Source organism: Melanotaenia boesemani, chromosome 3 (assembly GCF_017639745.1).
Source record: "Melanotaenia boesemani isolate fMelBoe1 chromosome 3, fMelBoe1.pri, whole genome shotgun sequence".
Classification (NCBI taxonomy): Eukaryota; Metazoa; Chordata; class Actinopteri; order Atheriniformes; family Melanotaeniidae; genus Melanotaenia; species Melanotaenia boesemani.
Window position 1 is genome coordinate 4,086,426 of NC_055684.1, and position 18,513 is coordinate 4,104,938.

General features: G+C 38.5%; 1 protein-coding gene across 3 annotated transcripts in view; it reads left to right on the plus strand.

The window, feature by feature from the left end:
- LOC121637452 (contactin-4-like) overlaps positions 1 to 18,513 on the plus strand; it is a 229,672-nt gene that overhangs the window by 17,210 nt on the left and 193,949 nt on the right. For 2 of the 3 annotated variants that reach the window (XM_041981641.1, XM_041981644.1), the window contains exons 1-2: positions 492 to 616; positions 2,248 to 2,384. In XM_041981641.1, coding sequence (XP_041837575.1) covers positions 2,330 to 2,384 — 55 coding nt within the window. In that variant the 5' untranslated portion in view covers positions 492 to 616; positions 2,248 to 2,329. Of the gene's footprint in view, positions 1 to 491; positions 617 to 2,247; positions 2,385 to 18,513 lie in introns of those variants that run through there. The other variant, XM_041981642.1, reaches the window with a different exon arrangement.

Consider the following 18,513-nt stretch of genomic DNA (forward strand, 5'->3'; position numbering starts at 1 on the left):
TTCTGTAATGTTGAGGTCTGGGTTCTGACCTGTTGCCACTGACTTTCAGTCCAGGTCTTGAGTCATGTGGCTTATCTCTGCCTTTTTTCCTGGTTTTCCTTTCATAAAAATGGCTACTTGACAGCCACGTTTCCATGGAGACCATTTCTGATGAGGCCAACAGTAGATGAATCATCTAAAGATTCTGAGTCAGGTTTTTGCTGGATGGAGTTTTAGGGCTGCTACTTTTAATTGTATGCCACTTGCCCAGTTTTGTCAAATTTTTAAAAGGTGGATTTTGTGGCTTTAAGCTTAAAAAATGATTAGCATGTCCTAATTTAGATTTTACTGCTGACACTATGTGGGATGGCCATGAAAACACATCTACTTTGTTACAGCCTAGCTCAACAGGTGCAATGAAAGAGGGAGGCAGGCCAAAAACATAAAATGTGAACATATCAGTGATGTAAGCTGTGAGTGGGTGAATGAGAGTACGTAGTGCACAACACATGCCGAGCCTGCCAGTACCGGGATGAACTCCCAGCCCTGCCCAGGAGACTCACTGACTGCAGGCAGGTGGAGGTCTGAAGTAGGGCAGAGCACACCGGGCTCAGGTGTAGCTCATGCCACTGATAAGGTCACTCAGCACCTGCAAAACAAGCTCAAAAACACAAATGGTGGTGGTGGAGCCGTGTCTGCTTTTACACATTTCTGGTTTACGTAATATGATTAAATTAGTTTTTTAGTACATTTTTTAAAGTTGTAGCCCATACTTGTTCCAGTGCCTTTGATGATTCACACCAAACAGAGGCTACATCAATGTGGGCTCACACCCAGCAAGAGGGCATTGCAGAATCAGCTATATCTGCAGCACATGCTGCATCCACAGTGTTAACAAGAAGCTTTTTGCTGACTTGCTCAGAAGAAAACTTGTTTAGAAGCCCAAAAAGCAAGGCCAACACGTGCTCTTGTTTCGGCTCTTGTCATTTTGTCTCTTTGCTGCTTAACCCGGTTTCCTTGTGGGTTGTTTTGAAGATAACATTTGCTTCCTAAGAGCTTCCACCTTTGGTGTAATTACCAGGTGTTCCAGTGATTTCAGCTTGTTTCTGTTTGTTTCCTGCCAGTTTGCAGGAATGCCAGCTGCCCACCGGCTACTGCTCTCTTTTAGTCGTCTTTTAGCTCCAGGGTAGACACTACAGTAATTACATTCCCTCTAGTAGTGTTACCATGCTATGTACTGTATTCCTGTGCTGTGGTATGCAAAGTAGTATTACAGTAAAACACATTCTGTCCCTTAATCATCCAAATTATACATCTCATCTGCATAGTACATATGTTTTATTTATTTATTTTCCTTAATTCTAACATCATATATTGCTTTTTTCCTATTCTAATAACATCTGTAGTTAAAAATAGGATTTTAAAAAAACACATTCTTTCCTAGAAAGAGGACCAACTGCATACAATATAGAGCGCTAGCTAAAGAAACCAGTGTTGAAAGAAAAATAATTACTGAAAACAACTTTAAGACTGCAAAAACGATGACTTCTCTGAGCTCATTGTCAAAATCCTGTAAGCAGGAAGAAAAATGGCCTAAAATATGAATCTTTCTTATAGGAAAAATGTTTTTATGTTATTTAATGTGCTTTTATTCAGATGGCTGCATGAGCAAGGGACATAACATAAAGTTTTAGTTTGCTTCCTGGCCTCAGGCTTATTCCTACCATGAGCTCTTCCCCTTTCACTGAGGCCTGCTGTGCTGAGGGCACCCTCAACTCGTCCCTCTGGGAGGCAAAAGTCTCCAGTTTTTTTCTTTTCTTTTACCCAATATTCCAACCTCTTCCTTCTTTTGCTTTCCACTTTTAAGAGCATGAAAGCCACGAGGCCTCGTGCAAGAAGAAGGCTATGAAAAATTCGGAGTGACTTTGCTTTCATATCGACTTAAAAGCAGCTGTTACTTGTGTTGCTAGAGATATGGAAATGAATGTGTCGCAGATATTTCGTGTTCATGTCCCAGCCAGCCCAGCACCATACAAGGATTCTTCCTCACTAACTTTGAAGAAAGTAAATCCACTTTTGCTAAGTTTTCGCTTTTTTAATTTATTTATTTGCTATTAAGGTAGATGGTTAGGACTCTGCTGTACAAGTTTCTGCTGCCTCCTTATTCCTCAGCCTCTGAGATGAACATGAAATGATTGAGCAATTTTCTAACTTGCTGCTAATTGGAGCCATAATGCCAACTCGTCTCACCTGTTTCTTTTTCGACAGATTGGAGAACCAGAGAGGTGCGAATCGGATTCCATACATTCGTGATTGGATGTGAGAACACTTTGACCCTACAAAATTGAAGATGATGTTGCTATGGAAACTGCTGCTGCTGCAGTCACTTATGGGGCGCCTTGCAGGTAAAGCATCTTATTAAGAACTTTTGATGCATGCCAAAGCTGCCTTTGTAAGTCTGAGTCCTTATTCATATGTATTTGGGGCAGGTGGCAGTATGAAAGCCCAAGTTTTGAGAGGAGCAGCTTCAGGTGGATTAGTCATGTATTTTCTCTCACGGATATAAAATAATAAGAATGTAGAATCCACTCAAGAATGTTATTGTTAAAGTAAACCACTGTCATCTAAATACCTCCAATCCCAGACAACATTATTGCTCAGCATTCACTTCAATCTTGTATTTAACACTAAAAAGAGGTTTGCAACAACAAAAAGAATGAATGGGAACCAGAGTGGAGCTTAACTTCAGTTTAACTTCACAGATTGGAAATATGTTTGAGATTTCTAACAGAGTGAAACACTTCCCATAGATTCAAGTAAACATTGTTGCTCCGATTAGCATAAAAGAAGGAGAATATAATGAGTATTGAATTACTATTCCAGTCTCACCAGAAAACATTTAACAGGTATGTTTGTCCACATCAATACTAGTGTCAAAGCTCATGGTTAAAAGTGTCTCCATCTTGTTGTGTTGTATAGAAACGCATCCACGTCACACCGATCTGCTATATGTACATTCATGCTAACCCCAAGCTTTTATTATTAATTCATTAGTATAACTCTGTGCATGTGAGAATGAAACAGAAGTTAATGGACTGTGGAAAATGTGTGTGCGTGGCTGAAGTCGTCTCTCCAGCAGCTTCTGATGAAATCAACATTATCAAACATATAAATAAATAAATGCTTTATTTTTTAAAAATATAAAACTTAAAATTAAGGAAGAGAATCAAAAAACGAGTGTGAAAAGCTGAATGGGAAGAAGCAGCTTGTCAGAAGCCACCTCTTCTTCACTATCTTATAATTTACAATTAATAGTTAGAATTTAACTTACTGTTTTTAACTTTATCTTACTATATGATATGCAATAAATACTAATGTATATGCACACACACACACACACACACACACATATATAGTTACAGTAGAGGCACTCCCAGGGAGAATATAGAGACACCAGTTAACCTGGGAGAAAACATGGCTGCACCAGGTGAACATGTAAACACCAAACAGCAAAGCCTGCATCGAACCCCGAACGTCCCCATCCTCAAATATTGACATAGCAACAGGCGTAGACAGACCATGAACATAGTCGTCCACATGTCAGCTGTGTCTCCATGAAAAATGATTGTTTGTTTCTTTTTCTTTTTCACAATTATTCCTACCAGCATACCAGCCATCATCTGTATACATATGGCGCTTATTTACACACCCTCCATATTCTCCAAGAATATTACTACGCGACCTCCTCAGATATACTATATGAGTACATACCCTGTACTGTACATTTTAATGGTGTATGCTACGTTTTACTTATCTCCTCACTTTTATTGTATTTGTATATTTTCATTATTTAACTACCGTTGCTGCTAGAACTGTGTTTCTCAAATGCGGGTGTGTGTACACTTTGAGGTAGTTGGAGAGACTCCAGTGGATATGTGAAAAAATAAGGATAAATTGTTCTATATTTTATATTTTTCTTTCTAAATAGATCTGAATTCAGTTTGTATTTTGTGAGTCAGTTCAGGTGGTCAGGACTACAACACACGTGTGGAAACGTACATGTCTGTACATGTAAAATAACTGTTAGATCTTGAAAGTTCCTCTAATCATAATGTGAAATACTGTATTTTTCAATCCCAGATAGCTGGGATTAAATGTTTTGTGATTTTGTACCTCTATTGCGATCTTCCAGCTGTAATATGACATGCAAATGAGTAAATATGTAAATAAAATTGACCTAAAATAAATGAATATTTTAAAATAAAAATTCTTATAAATTTACAAATATTTTTAAAATAATATGTTTTTTTCATGCAAAATATGTTATACAATATCAACTAAAATAAATTAAAACAAAATATTTGAATGAATAAAATAAGATTATGCACGTGTGTAAATGAGTGTAAATAGTGTTGCATTTATTTTTCTCCTGAAATTTCAGTTTTTTCATAATGTTTTAGTTCATTAAATGAAAACATCTTGATAATGTACTTGTGCTTCTTTGGGCTAAAACAAAAGGGAAAATGTGAAGTTTCTTTTATATATAGGTCATTATGTTGTAATTTCACAGGTCCTGTGCTGGATGTGTAACGTTCCTGGTTCAGGGGGTAGAGCGATGGAAAAGGATTCGACAGCGGTGCAGTCTTTCATCATTGTGCCAGAATTACTGTCATCAGCTAAATATTCTTGTAATCTTTCAAAATGACTGTAAAGTCTCTTTATCTTCAATATCATTTAAAATAATTTTAATCTGACAAAAAAGTCAGAGTAAAAATCAGAGCTTATTAACGGTGAGGGTGTATTTGAATATGGAATCAATGAGCACAACAGCAGGATTCATTTCCCATAAATCATTGAAAATAAAGAGATTTTAAGAGATAAAGGAAAAAAATCCATCTCAGTTGTAATCCAGCTTAAATTAAATTATAATACAGTTTTCTTATGCTTATAAGAACATAGTGGTACTAGATTGGACGAGTGTGGATCATGTATAATGTTTTTTTTAATTGGATCATAATTGGACTACGATGAGTTGGATTGTATTTTTAAGTGTCCTGATGTTATTTCGCTGAGAATTATCTGTATACAGTCATGTGGTGCTTAGCTAGGTGCAGTAGTTGTTTAAATGAATTAATCATTCACATCAGCTGAAAGGTTGCTATGGTGACGTGCCCCATGTGGCTCTCAAGAAGTGACATGATGATCCTCACCACTCATATGTGAAAAGAAATAAGCTGCTGTTAATTCAGTGTGTTAACTTATTGAGTGTGTCATGCAAAATATCGACACACTTTACATATAAGCATTAGAGAATCAGCTCTTTTAATTGGAGAACATGAACTTACACTTTTACAGTCTTTACTCAAGCAGTGATTCAGTGAAGCAATGAATGAATGAATCAGTCAGCGAATGAAGCTGAAATATAAAAATGACAGTGGGAATGTTGTTGGAAGTGTAATTATTTTGTAACAAAAGTGCAGTAAAAGGAGATTGAATTCAGGGTTCACTCATTCACTTACAAAGTAGTAAAGCTGAATTATAGCTTCATTATACTGTGGTGCCAATTTCAGCCAGAGGCTCGGTGGCATTGATCACATTTTGATGGAGGACTTTAATTTATCTCCTTTACAAATGGTAGGGGTCACCTCAGAGCATCAGTGGAATCACTCAGTGTTTAATCAAAAGGAATTACAGGAATCATGAAGACGAAAGACACTTTTTAGATGAGGAAAACCCTCCCTCTCATTGGTCATCATGCGTTAAGCCTGTTTTAACCCCCCTCCCGCCCTCTCACACATAACATTGTTTTTAATTAACTTTAAAGGTTGCACCATAGGGTGGTCTGTGTACGTCACAGCTTGTTTTATGGCAGCTCTGACGATCCCACTCACCACAGACAGCTGTGTGCTGCTGATTCCTGATGGAGTTGTTACCTCGAAGCTATCATTTCTCTGAGGGAGAAATGTGTCAAGAGTGTAAACATAAGATGATTTTATTTAGCATTTTCAACAACCAAATTTTCACCTGAAGGATTTCACTTCCCGAGGATTGACAAGTTTGATTTTCAATGTTTTCACTACATAAAATACGGCAATTACAGTCGTGAGGGGGAACCTTTATAAGAAAATAATCTACACCATACAACATTTGCTAAATACGACCTCAAATGAACAATAGACTTTTTTTTTATTAATTTTTGAATGAATATGACAAATAAAACACCAGAAAAGTAAAAAAGAAATATATATATATATATATCAGCTATTTTCAAGCCTGAAAAGGACCAGGATGGGTTAATAACTGCTGTGTGTAATGTCCTCTTGAACAAATAGAGAGAAAAAAAACAAACAAAAAAAACGAGTATACAGTATTTATGCCTCTATGTCAGGGGTGGCCAACGTCGGTCCTCAAGAGCCACAATCCTGCAGGTTTTCCATCATCCCTGCATCAACACACCTGACTCAAATTAATTGGATCCAGCAGCCTGTAAGGGTCTGCACAATGACTCATTAGTTTAAGTCAGGTGCAGGGATGCATGGAAAACCTGCACAATTGTGGCACTTGAGGACCGACGTTGGCCACCCCTGCTCTATGTGTAGTCTCATACCTATGTACCTATTTTTATACACAAGTACATACCTATGTACACATATATACATACACACATGCATGTACACATACTGAATAATATTTCAGAATTTTGAAACATATACTGTACGGATGACACATTACATCATGTGATTTAACCAAAACACAGAGGCAATGAGGGAAAAGTACACCCCTATTATTTAATTAAGTAGAAGAACCTTTTGCAACAGCAGCTTGAGGTTATCTTTTTTCTCTATGATACTATCAGTCTCTCATGTTGTTGTAGAGGAGGTTTCTGGCCCGCTCCTTTTCATGGCCTTGCAAAGCTTTTTTAAAAAAGGCTACATATATATTTATTTTTTGTAAATGGGGGTTGTGTGAAGCACTTATGAGCAGTCAGCGCCGTACCTGCAGAAGACATCAGCCAGAGTGCTCTTTGTATGGAGAAACAGTTTCCTGATGGATGAGCTGAAGTTAAAAGCTACTCATATAGGAGCCATGACAAGAGCCAACCCTCCGCTTCTCCACACTGTGACACGTCGTAGGTAGCACAGCCTTAGTTAAAAAGAAAATCTCTTTCTATAGAATTTTAACATGACTGGACTTTGCAGAATCTTTTTAAAAATTCATATTGACATGTGTTTGCTCATTTTTCTATGGAATCCTTTGCTTCCCATTGGAGTTCATGGCCATCTTAGTGACTACAAGGTGTCAAGGTCCTGAGGCAACCCCAAATAACCATCCTCCTACTCCCACACACACACACACACACACCCACACACACACACACACACACACACACACACACACACACACACACACACACACACACACAATGTAGTGTTCATTCAGAGTTACACATTATCGTTCCTTAGAAACTGTTAAAAATAAAAGCGATAGAGTTTTAATGGTTTAAAATGACCAACATTTTCTCTCAAATACATTTTCCAGCTGTTTTGGCTCTCAAACCTGCTGCGACTGCGCAACTCAAGATAAGGTCTGTTAAGTTGAGCTTGGATTCAGGTTTCAGTTAATGATTTAATAAAGGTCAAAAGTTAAACAATTAAAGAAGGAAGCTTGTTTTACAAAACCTCATAAAGCACATAGCTCAACAAAGCTCTCCTCATCTGACCTCCACGCTCACTCCGATGTGAAGTCAGTAAATGGAGTGTGCCACTGGTTGTTCAGTGGATAACAAGCCCTGGAAACACGTGGGGCCTGTCTCAGATTCAGGACCATCGCAACCCTCGTGGTCACAAGAAATATTTCCAGTTTCCACTACCCAGCTATCTGTAGCAAACAGGACAAATGTCTGTCTGTAGATACTCAGGTAGCAGCAGATCCTCGACAAGGGCTGCACGCTGCCAGCAGCAGATGGGGCAGGGAGATCCTCTGTCTGATAATTCCAGGTTCTGCTGCTTTATGTCCAGTATCAGATTAGGTACTCATTTAAGATTGCATACATTCACACTAAATTAAAAAGACAACAAAGAAGCATACAGGGCTGGCAGTTGCTTGGCATTCCCTGCAGCCGACCTGTCTATACAGCAGATTTATGCTCTTACATCCGTATAAAGCAACGTCCATTTCAAACATTGTCATAAATCGCCTTCCTCATACGTCCATGTATGTTTTGTGTTGCTATGGTTGTTAAGTCAATTCCTCCACTAGTGGACAGGGCTGAGTTCAGACACCGTCGCATATAGTCTTTCTTCAAAAGCTCACGCAAGTTCTACAATTGTTGTGCTCGTTTTCATTCTTCTGCTTTTTTTGTTCCTTTCCTGATCCTCCTCTTCTTCTCTGGTTGGTTTCTTTCCCTGGTCGCATGTCAGCTCAGCACTGCCCCCGCGATTTCCGGTGGTATTGCTCCATATTCTGCTCTAAGCGACGGATAATTAGATAATAGCTAAGCTACCTCAAAAAACAGACCAAATTACGCACGTAACTGATGCAGAAGACGGATGAAGCTGTTTGTCCGTCTGCATAACCGTCTTCGCGGTTGAGCATAAATGGGCTTTTACGGCCCGACTACCGCGTTATGAAGTCATCACTCACTTCAATATGTATTTAGACAGAAATGACTTGGACTTCTTTGCTTCTTGTATTATTTGACAGATTGATTTCATGGCGTCAAACTTACCAGCTGTTTCTTCATGAATTGTTATAGGAGTTATAATAGTGCTGGTTCTATGATCTTTGGATGATCTTTGTTGGTTGTTTTGTTCTCCCTCCCTCATAGACTGAATACCTGTGATTGACACCTGGCTTGTCTCATAAACGTCATATTTTCGTACTTTCTCTGCCGGTGTGTTGTGTTTAGGTCCTCTATCCTGTCACACATGGGTAAAATAGCTGATTAGCTGGACGTGTTGGAGAAAGCCGAAACAAAACTGAGGCATAATATGTTGACTTTGAAATACTGACTTTCATGTGCTACAGAGTGTGAGAATATATTTTTAAGGTGAGAGAACCTTGGGATGGCTCTGAAAAAAGAAAATATACAGATGTTCATTGCAGCTTTAGTTACAATCTTCGTCCTGGAGTGATTTAAGTTAATATGTTTTTCATGCATAAATTAATAAAAGCACTGATTGTGACTAACTGCTATTTAAAACTAAAAATCCAATTACATTTTTAAAATACCCACCTGTCTGTAATCTGCAATAATAGGCAATGAGTGTTGTGTCATTTTTGACACAATTTTACAGTTTATCTCACATTTTCCCATTATTACTGACAGTCATAACAGTTTAGTCACCACCTCTGTTGTAAATATGTATGAGCAGTGATGTGTCGAGCTTCCTTTACAGAGATTGTGTATAAAACATCATAGTTAGCAGTAATATTGTGCAAAACCACCCATGATACCAGATTTTTAAGTATTTGTCAGTAATATGTAAAATGAATTTTTTTTACTATGGGAGGTCATTTAAACAAAGACATTATCAGTATTGAAGATTTTATCCTGTTGCTGTAAATGTTCACAAGAATAAAAAAATGCATCTCTGCAGATAAAAGTAATCCACCTCCTGATAGATACAGTACTTATCTCCATAAGGAAACAGCTTTTTTTTATCCTTTCTGTTAATTAAATTAAACTGAATATTTATTCTCTGTTTTTGTTAATGTAGTTAATCAGTAGCAATTAATATACAAATAAATAAGTAAACAAATAAAAATAATGATAAAAACTTTGAGTTAAAAAGAGAAAGTTGTACTGTGTGCTGTGAGGGCCTGAGTTATAACTCTGTGGTAATGCTGATGTGTTTTTAACGCAGGGGTCTAGGGCTATTTATTTATTTATTTACTATATGTTTATTTGTGGATGGTTGAAGGGCTGCTGTGACTGGAGGCTGAACATGTTTGTCTATGAACATGTTGTAGGTCTTCCTCTTCTACTCTTTCATTTTTTTCCTTCCTTTTTTGCTTACTTTGTTCTTCTTTGTGCCTCATGCATCATTCCTCTCTGCAAGCTGTTGACCCTGCCTGCACTGGTCTCCCTCACACACTTCTTGTTCAGCATGCATCTGGAATCTTAATTCCCTGCTTGCTGGCTGACTTTGTTCTACCACGATGACGGTAGCAGGGGTGCTTTACTTTTATTCATACTCTTTTGCACATGTGTGCGTTTGTTGGGATTTTTGGGTTCTTATTCAGAGACATTAGATTTGTCCACACCAGGACTTGAGGAGCAGATTAAAGGAGCTGTCATGTCAGGCAGCTTTCTATACAGGGTAACAGACACACACATACACATAGAAATAAATACCCAGCTTTACACTCTGGACACAAGGATTTTTTTTCTTTCTTTTCTAGATGGGTTTTCTAGATGGAAAACACATGCATTCTTATTTTTTCTCTTCTTTTTAAATAAGCTTAAAGCCAGGACTGATGACATGCAGTGACCACGTCTATAATCTGATTGGCCACCTCAGGAGAAGGAAGACAGAAACGTCTTTGCAGACCTGCATGGATCACTTCCTTTCCTAAAATTTTAAAAAGAAAAACCTCGTTGTTTTTATCAGTTTTTAAAAACAATTAAACCATTTTCTACAGAAAATGACAAAATATTTCATCACCTCAAGATAACAGGGTCATGTTGTTGTGAGAATCATGTTGACTGCTGTTGGCTTCTGTACCAAACCAAGACGGAGGAAAAATCCTCCACAAGCTAAAACTAACAGGAATTCAGCCATTTTCTTTCAAAGATGTCAGTTTTTCCATAACTTTTAAAAACTGTCTTTCCTTTGGAGTGACACAAATAAATCTCACTTTAGTCAAGCTAGCTTTGTTTTAGAACAGTGGTGGGAAACCCTGGTCCTCGAAGGCCACAGTCCTGCACATTTTCCATGTGTCCCTGCTCCGACACACCTGATTCAAATCAAATGGAGCCAACAGCCAATCAAGTTTTGGTGACTCATGAATTTGAATCAGGTGTGTTGGAGCAGGAACACATGGGAAACTTGCAGGACGAATGCCATGGTTCCCTACCACTGTTCTAGAATTATATCGTGCCACTTTTATGACTTATTTTTACAAGTTATTTGTTTAAAGTTAAGTAAAGATCACAGCTTCTCTTAGTATTACATCAAAATATCCTTTTCTCAGATTACTGGCTTCATGGTCTTGCCTCTTTTGCCAAAAACACAAAATGTGTATTTGTCACGTTGGACTGGGATGGTGATTTACGTCAGGCATTGGGGGGACGCAGCAACATACTCCCTGGTGTTTCTAGCTTTCTCCTTCTATTTTTATACTAAAAATGTTCATATCCCCCTTTAAGCACAACATAATCTAATCCAGTAATGGCAGTTATCTGATGAAGGATAGGAAGGAGTTCAGAAATCAGGTGGACCAGATGTTTGGTCTGCATGTAAACGGGCTGATTGACCCAAACCATTTCACTACACATCTTTGAGTTTACAGTCAATTTTTTCTTAAAAAATTGTAAAACACACATTTTACTTTTGAACTGAAACATTTTCTTGGGTGACTTCACAAGATAACAACAAGCATGTTTGTAGAAAAACGTCACGCCATTTCCAGCTCGGCTGAATGTCGGCCTGCTGTTCTCTGACAGTTTCATGGCCCCTTAGCAACTGCTGAAGTGACTTTTCTGTGATTAGATTAAAGACAAAGACTAAATTCCACTGTTTCACAAACTCAACACGTGCAACAACTTTCAGTGGAAATGCTGAACATCATGACTTTATATTCTTAAACTCTAAACAAACTACCACAGACAACGCAGTAATGCATTTTTCATCCATTATTAACCACACGGCTCTCTCTCTCTCTCGCTCTCGCTCTCTCTCTCTCTGTGTGAGTTTGTGTGTTAATGTGTACTGAAGGTAATGCAATATTCAACTTTCCATGACCTGTTTCTATGAAAAACAACACAAACTGATGAAAAACAAAATATTTTTTATCTTTTTCTGAACTCAGACATTTAAGCTCCCTTTTCACAGCCTGGATGGCAGTTTATGTTAAGAAAGAAAAGCATAACTTTACCTTTTTATATGTTATTTCTCATTTTATTTTACTGTGCTGAAGATCATAGATGTAACCATACATACATTTTGCACACAAAATGCATATGCTGCTTTTTTAATGGCTTCCCTGCTACATTTAAAAGCACATAAAGCAAACACAAACACAAGCTCAGCAAATGTTTCCATGTTTGTAAAAGAAAAAATAATCAGGTTAATCCCATTCAGGTGTTGTAAGGAGGTGAAATATGAATAATCAGTCATGTAAAAGATAATTATCCCAAGGTTTTTCTTACAAGTGACAAACAAATAGAGCAATTAAACAGATAATATCTACATTAGTTATAGTAAGTGATGTGCAGTCTCAGCCTCGTTAATATTTCATAGGAAGCGATCGCTGCCTCCAGCTTTCTGCTGATATGAATAACCGCTAATACAACACAGCTTCCTCTCTGCTATAGATTATGAAATATTTATCAGAATTTTCATTTATTTATTTGAATATTCATTAAAGGCTATCATGTAGGGATCTTTGGGGTATTGTATGTAACTTTTTGCCTTATCTTTATTAACCTGAGTTTTGTTTATGAAGCACACTTATGTTTTTTTTCATAACTACATGATTTATGTTCCTTCTGCTGATCTCTTGTGGGAACTGCCCTGTGTGATCAAATTTGTGCATGCTGTTAGCCACTGAGCTGCTACTTTGCTGAAGATTAGCTCCTGAGGGTGGAGTGTGTGTGTGGTGTGTGTGCATATTGAATCAGTTCAATCTTCTTACTTCCACTCAAGTTAGAGTATCTGCCAACATATATCTCTCATCTGTAATACTGAATGCATCACAGGTTTTGTTTTACAGAACGTAAGGAGAGTGTTGCTGCCACTAAATGAAAAGTGAAATGCGTTCTGTGAGTCTTGTCACCTGCAGAAACAAGACAAATGTCAGACAGAAACTCTGGATTACACAAGAAAAAACACTTTATCTCCAGAGGGGGGGATATTCACATAAAGAAGTGTTTTTATGAAATGAAAGACAGTTTTAGAGACTGTATTAAGAGGAAATATCTCTTTACTGTGCTGCATGCACTGCAAGACGTTTCCCATTTATTGTTGAATATGATAACAACATGCACCCTCTTTCATTTGAAGGCTTTATGCATCAGGAGACAAAAAAAAATGTATTTGGTCGTTATCAGCTGATGAAGTCCAAGTAAACAAGTCATGAAACATGACACTGTCAGGCAGTGTGAGAAATAATAACCACCTGTGTTTCAGAAGCTTGTAGAATCAACTTTAGAAGGAATAAATAAATTGTTTCGGTTCAGCTTCATTTGTTCTGCTTTATTTTAAAAAGTCACTTTTACAGACACAATCTAAATCAGTTCATTGTAGTCCAGTTCTAATCAGATTAAAACAAATCCATCACACGGTTCACTTTGGTGCAGTTAATAATAACTCTGTTCATATGAAAGTTTAAAGTGAAAAGAGGCAGTCTGCTTCCTGAAGCCAAACTGGGAGCTGGTTCCACAGAGAGGGATAACTCAAGGTTCTGCCTCCCGTTCGACTTTTAGAACCTCTAGGAACCACCAGTAAACCTGCAGTCTGAGAGCAAATAGCTTGATCTCTAAGGGCTTTATATGTGAGGAGAAGAATTTTAAATTCTTTTCTGAATTTAACAGGGAGCGATGAAAAGAAGATAAAACTGATCCCTGGAGGCTTTTTTGGGGGTATTTCTGAAGCAGCAAAGAATCAGGAATTGCAGTAGTTCAATCCTGGACAAATGTATGGACTTCTTTTTCTGCATCACTCTGAGAGAGGACGTTTTCAGTCTCTCACCGTGTTGTGGAGGACTGTTGGTCCAGCTCACTGAAGTCTGCAGACGTGTTTATGAACAGGTCCTGTCGCAGCATTTTAGTCGGACTGTGACTGGGTCAGAGTAACACCATACACTGCAGACGTTTGTCAGTTTGCTGGTCTGCAGCATTCAGGTGTGTGTTTACACAATGCCAAGGAGGAAAAACATCAGCAGTGATGCACGTGTCCACAAAAACCTTTAATTCACATCTTGTTATAAATTTTTTAACCTCTTCATTCAGTCATTCTTCATGGTTTTGTGCTTGTGCAGTAAATGCAGTTTATACATGTTCGGCACAGCACTGAAGTAGAAAGAAAATGATTCGGAGCTGGACAAGAAAAGTATGTTTATTTTCCTTTAAAGATATGGGTAGAAAAAATCTTGGGAAAAGAGGAGAACTTTGTATGAAGAAAAGACTTCAGCAGAACTGACTGATGGAGACCCTGAAGGTGGTCATTCATGTCTCATGTTACCTGCAGAACTTCCACAAAACCAAAGCTGTCCTTTCAAACTTGTTTGTGATGATTGAACCATTGAAATGTTCAGTTTAACCCCATAAAATCCTCAAATCATCACCTCAAACAGGTGTGTATTGATTAAAGACCAATTATTTTACTGGACTACTTTTATTGGACCCCTGATGATTAAACAGGATCATTTTTGTTGCAGCATCATCTGTTACTGGATTACAGTGTGGCTTCAAAAATAATTGCATTGGCGACTGATCAGAAATAAGTGTTTACTAAATCTACTGGTATGATTGCACCCTGGAATGGTATACATCATTAACATGTCGAGAAGCTTTGAAATGGTGTATAACATGTTTAGGTACTTGGAAGGCAGACTGAATAAAATACATATTTATTTGTCTCTTCCCGCCCACTGGACGTCTGGTACCAATGAATTGAACATCTCTAAGTCTAATCCAAAGACCTCACCAAGTACTTTAAACAATTCAAAAATAAAACAGGGAATATGTGTTTGGAAAACCATACTCATGATTCTAAAGTCCTCAAAATAGCTCTAATCACTGAATTTAACGTACAATTTGAGGTGTTTGCATTGTGGATGACATACAGTTTATACTAAAAGCCACTGTCTGCACATGAAGAGCGAACATCTGCTTACACATGCTTAAGTATTTAAATAAACAAACATGATAAATGACTATTTGAATGTCACCAGTGATATTTTTGTTTGTGTAGGAGGATTATCAAAAGCAAAAGCTTACAATGAGCAGCTGAAAAAGACTATTTGAAACTAATTTAAAGAATTATGCAGCATTTATTCAGATAAAGTAAACTAGGTCGAGAAAAAAAGGATAAATGTGTTGGTGTTTATGCACAATTAGAATATTAAAAATAACAACAGAATCAAAAATATTTCCCATGCATTTGAGAGCACAAAAGAATATCTGCTGCTGTTTGTATTTTTAATGACATCATTGTCCCGTTATGTTTGGATTTCATTCAGAGTTTTGTGGAGAGGTGCCTGTGAAATGAGCCATTGCTGTAAAGACATATGCAATACATCAGTGTCCTGACTCCAGAAAATGATTTTATCCAGCTCAGTGAACTACTTATGTGCTGTGACAGAACTATCTATTCTAATAGTCACAAGGAATCACGAAAGATGCATGTGGTTGTTCTCCATTCTCATCACCTTAAACCCTCTTTCTGTATGGAGCCTTTTTGCATCCTCGCACTCCGGTCCAGTCTCTCAGTTCAGCGAGCCTTGCCAGCAGCTCAGAAAAATAAACTTTCTTCGAGGTTCATGTGCTGCAGCTGTGTCTCCTTTACTTGCAGAACTGTGTGTGTTACACAGCCACAAAGGAGAGGATCTCTAATGAACTGAACATAGAGAAACAAAAACCTGCACAGGTTGTTTGATCCACCTCTTCAGAAGACGTGCTAACTTTTTCTTTACTGTGTGAAAAAGGTGTATCTGACTAAGTGGAGTCACTTAGGTGCTTCTCAACCCACTTCTTTAAAGTTTGTTTATGTTCAGCCACGCTCCACAAATTCATACAGCTGCTTGTGATTGGAGGAGAGACTTTTTCCTTGTTTCCTCCTTTAAACTGTCACTTGTCAGAATGGAAATTGTTCTTTGACAGACCAAAGCAACTCAGCCATGAATTTTAGCAGCAGAGAGGGAGATGGATAGGAAGCTGATATCCTCTTATTTGTAACCCTTGCCTGTCAGTTTAGATACAGTTTTTTCATGATGATATAACAAATGTAAAATAATAAAATAGATCACAATAACACTCCTGGCTGACGTGTTTTAACATTGCACATCGAGCTGTATATTGTTTAGTTGTAGGCTCTGAAATATTAATTATCACTGAATATGGAGGCCCAGTATGTGGCAGCTCATTGCAGTCACCTCGTATTAAATCCAGAAGAATATGAAGGACTTTGTTATTTCTGTTAGGACTGTTTTGTTTTAAAGACCTAAAGCAGTGATGACCAACTGCAGGCTTCCTGGGGCAGTGTCCTTCAGGTTTTCCCTGCTGCTACACACCTAGTTCAAATTAAATGGTTCTCCAAAAATTTATTGTCAAGTTCTGCACCAGTCTCTTAATGACCCATTCATCTGAGACAGGTGTGTTGCAGCAGGGAAATATCTGTTTGTCTGCATCAAAGAAATGTCTTCATTAACTGAGCCAGTGGTGGTTTTAAGGGGACGGAATTGGAGGAGCCAGGGCCACCCCTGAAGTTTTATTGACCAACCCAATTCAGACTGTAGCTTGTCAAGTTTATTAATATATTAGAACCAAGGTAAATGCCTGTCTTCTTAATTATCTCTATCTGTACCATTATTGATTTCATAATAACAATCTTTGTTGTTTTCAGTTCTTTTACTTCACTTTGGTTGCTCTCATGCATTTAGACTTAGACTTAACTTCATTGTCATTATACAAGTGCGGTGCACAAGTGCAACGAAATGTCCAGGAAAAGTCCACAGCCCGAGAAGATGGGAGGAGGGAGGATGGGGGCAGAGCATCCATCTGCATAACATTTTCAGGGGAACTTGATAACCAGCCATCCAAGGCCAGTTCAGGGAGCCAGATTAAGATAACAGCATTTGTTTTGATTCAGGCTAGAGCTTGTTTCGTCTGCCCTGAGTCTCTCAGTGGTCCCACTGACGACTCTAAAAAACATTCAAATGTGGGTCAGTTTCCACCCAGCCGAGCCGACAACTTCTCCAAGTTGGTGTCCACCCTGCGTATGAGCTCTGGACCCGCAACCAGCTTGCCATTCTGAGCTAGAATAGCATCCAGTTTATGATTAAGCTCCTGCAACGCCAAAGTCTGATTGTTCGTAGCTCGACACACACCGGCACAGAAATCCGGCAGCTTGCGATACACCAGGAAACCGCCCGCTCCAAAAAGCAGAAACCTTGTTATCACAAATCCAAATGTATAGATGTCTTCTGCATCCTTAACAGAAAGAAGCGACAGACACATGACCTTCCACATCCCCGAAGAGTCCATCACGTATCCAGCCGCGAACCTTCCGCCAGGACAAGTGGGCTCCCCTAAGCCCGTTTAGCAGTTTGAATAAATTTGGTCAATTACATTGAGAGACCAGCTGATCAAATCCATGGTTCAATATGGTTCAGATTTAGAACAGAAATGCAGAGAAAAGCTTAGATAAGACAGGACAAGTAACAAGACAGAGTGTGAGAACGGAGAGAGAAGAAAAAGTGTCCCCGTCCGTTGAGAGCAGGAAGGAAAAAGCCATGTAATTTGATAAAGTGTTGTTTAAATAAAGTTAAAGACTCCTTTCCTGACTCAGCCATGGCTGCCCAGCAGTGCCGCAAGGCTGAAAAACCACATGTGAAATGGCTGCATGATGTTGTTGCTGAGTTTAACTTTATGCACCGGATTACATGCTAGCAAGCAGATAACACACTGACGTTCAGAACGCGCACCGTGGCTGATTCAGCAAAGAAATGTTGGAGCAAGAGAGGTAAAGAAAGAGAGAAAGAGGCAGAGCAAGAGACAAGGCATGAGTCAAGCTCACCGTGAACCAAACTGAGATTAGCTGACATACAGACAGACATTGATATTAACTGCAGTGTAGCAAAATCATCATTTAAGGCAAATCACAAAAATTCCCTGACTAAGTATATCCATTACCCAAATTTTCTGACATGACTCCAACAGCACTTTCAGTTACCTGGTCCCTTTTCGTGTCCCTGCCAACATGTCAGCTGGGTTTCCACAACTGATGCAAGTCTTCAGACAGAATGCTTATCGAGCAGCTTCACAAATCTAGTCACAGGCTTGGAAAGCTTACGCTGAGACAGACACATAGCTGGGGGACCTGTGCAGCCATTTAACTGTATGTCACCCCAAGACTGGATACACTGAGTGAGTCATAGGCCGCCCTGAGCGGGATGCAGTATGTTCTTGACCACTGCGAGTTTACTGTCGTTGCAAATAGGGAAATGGGACAAGTTGCTGAAGTCATGCAAAAGGGTTGAGAATGCTGACATTAAAAAACAAGGTTAAAGCAGCATTTTATAGTATCCCCATTATGCTAAATGAACAAGAATCCTGCTTGTGCACTCACATTTGTAAACTGCAACACAGCT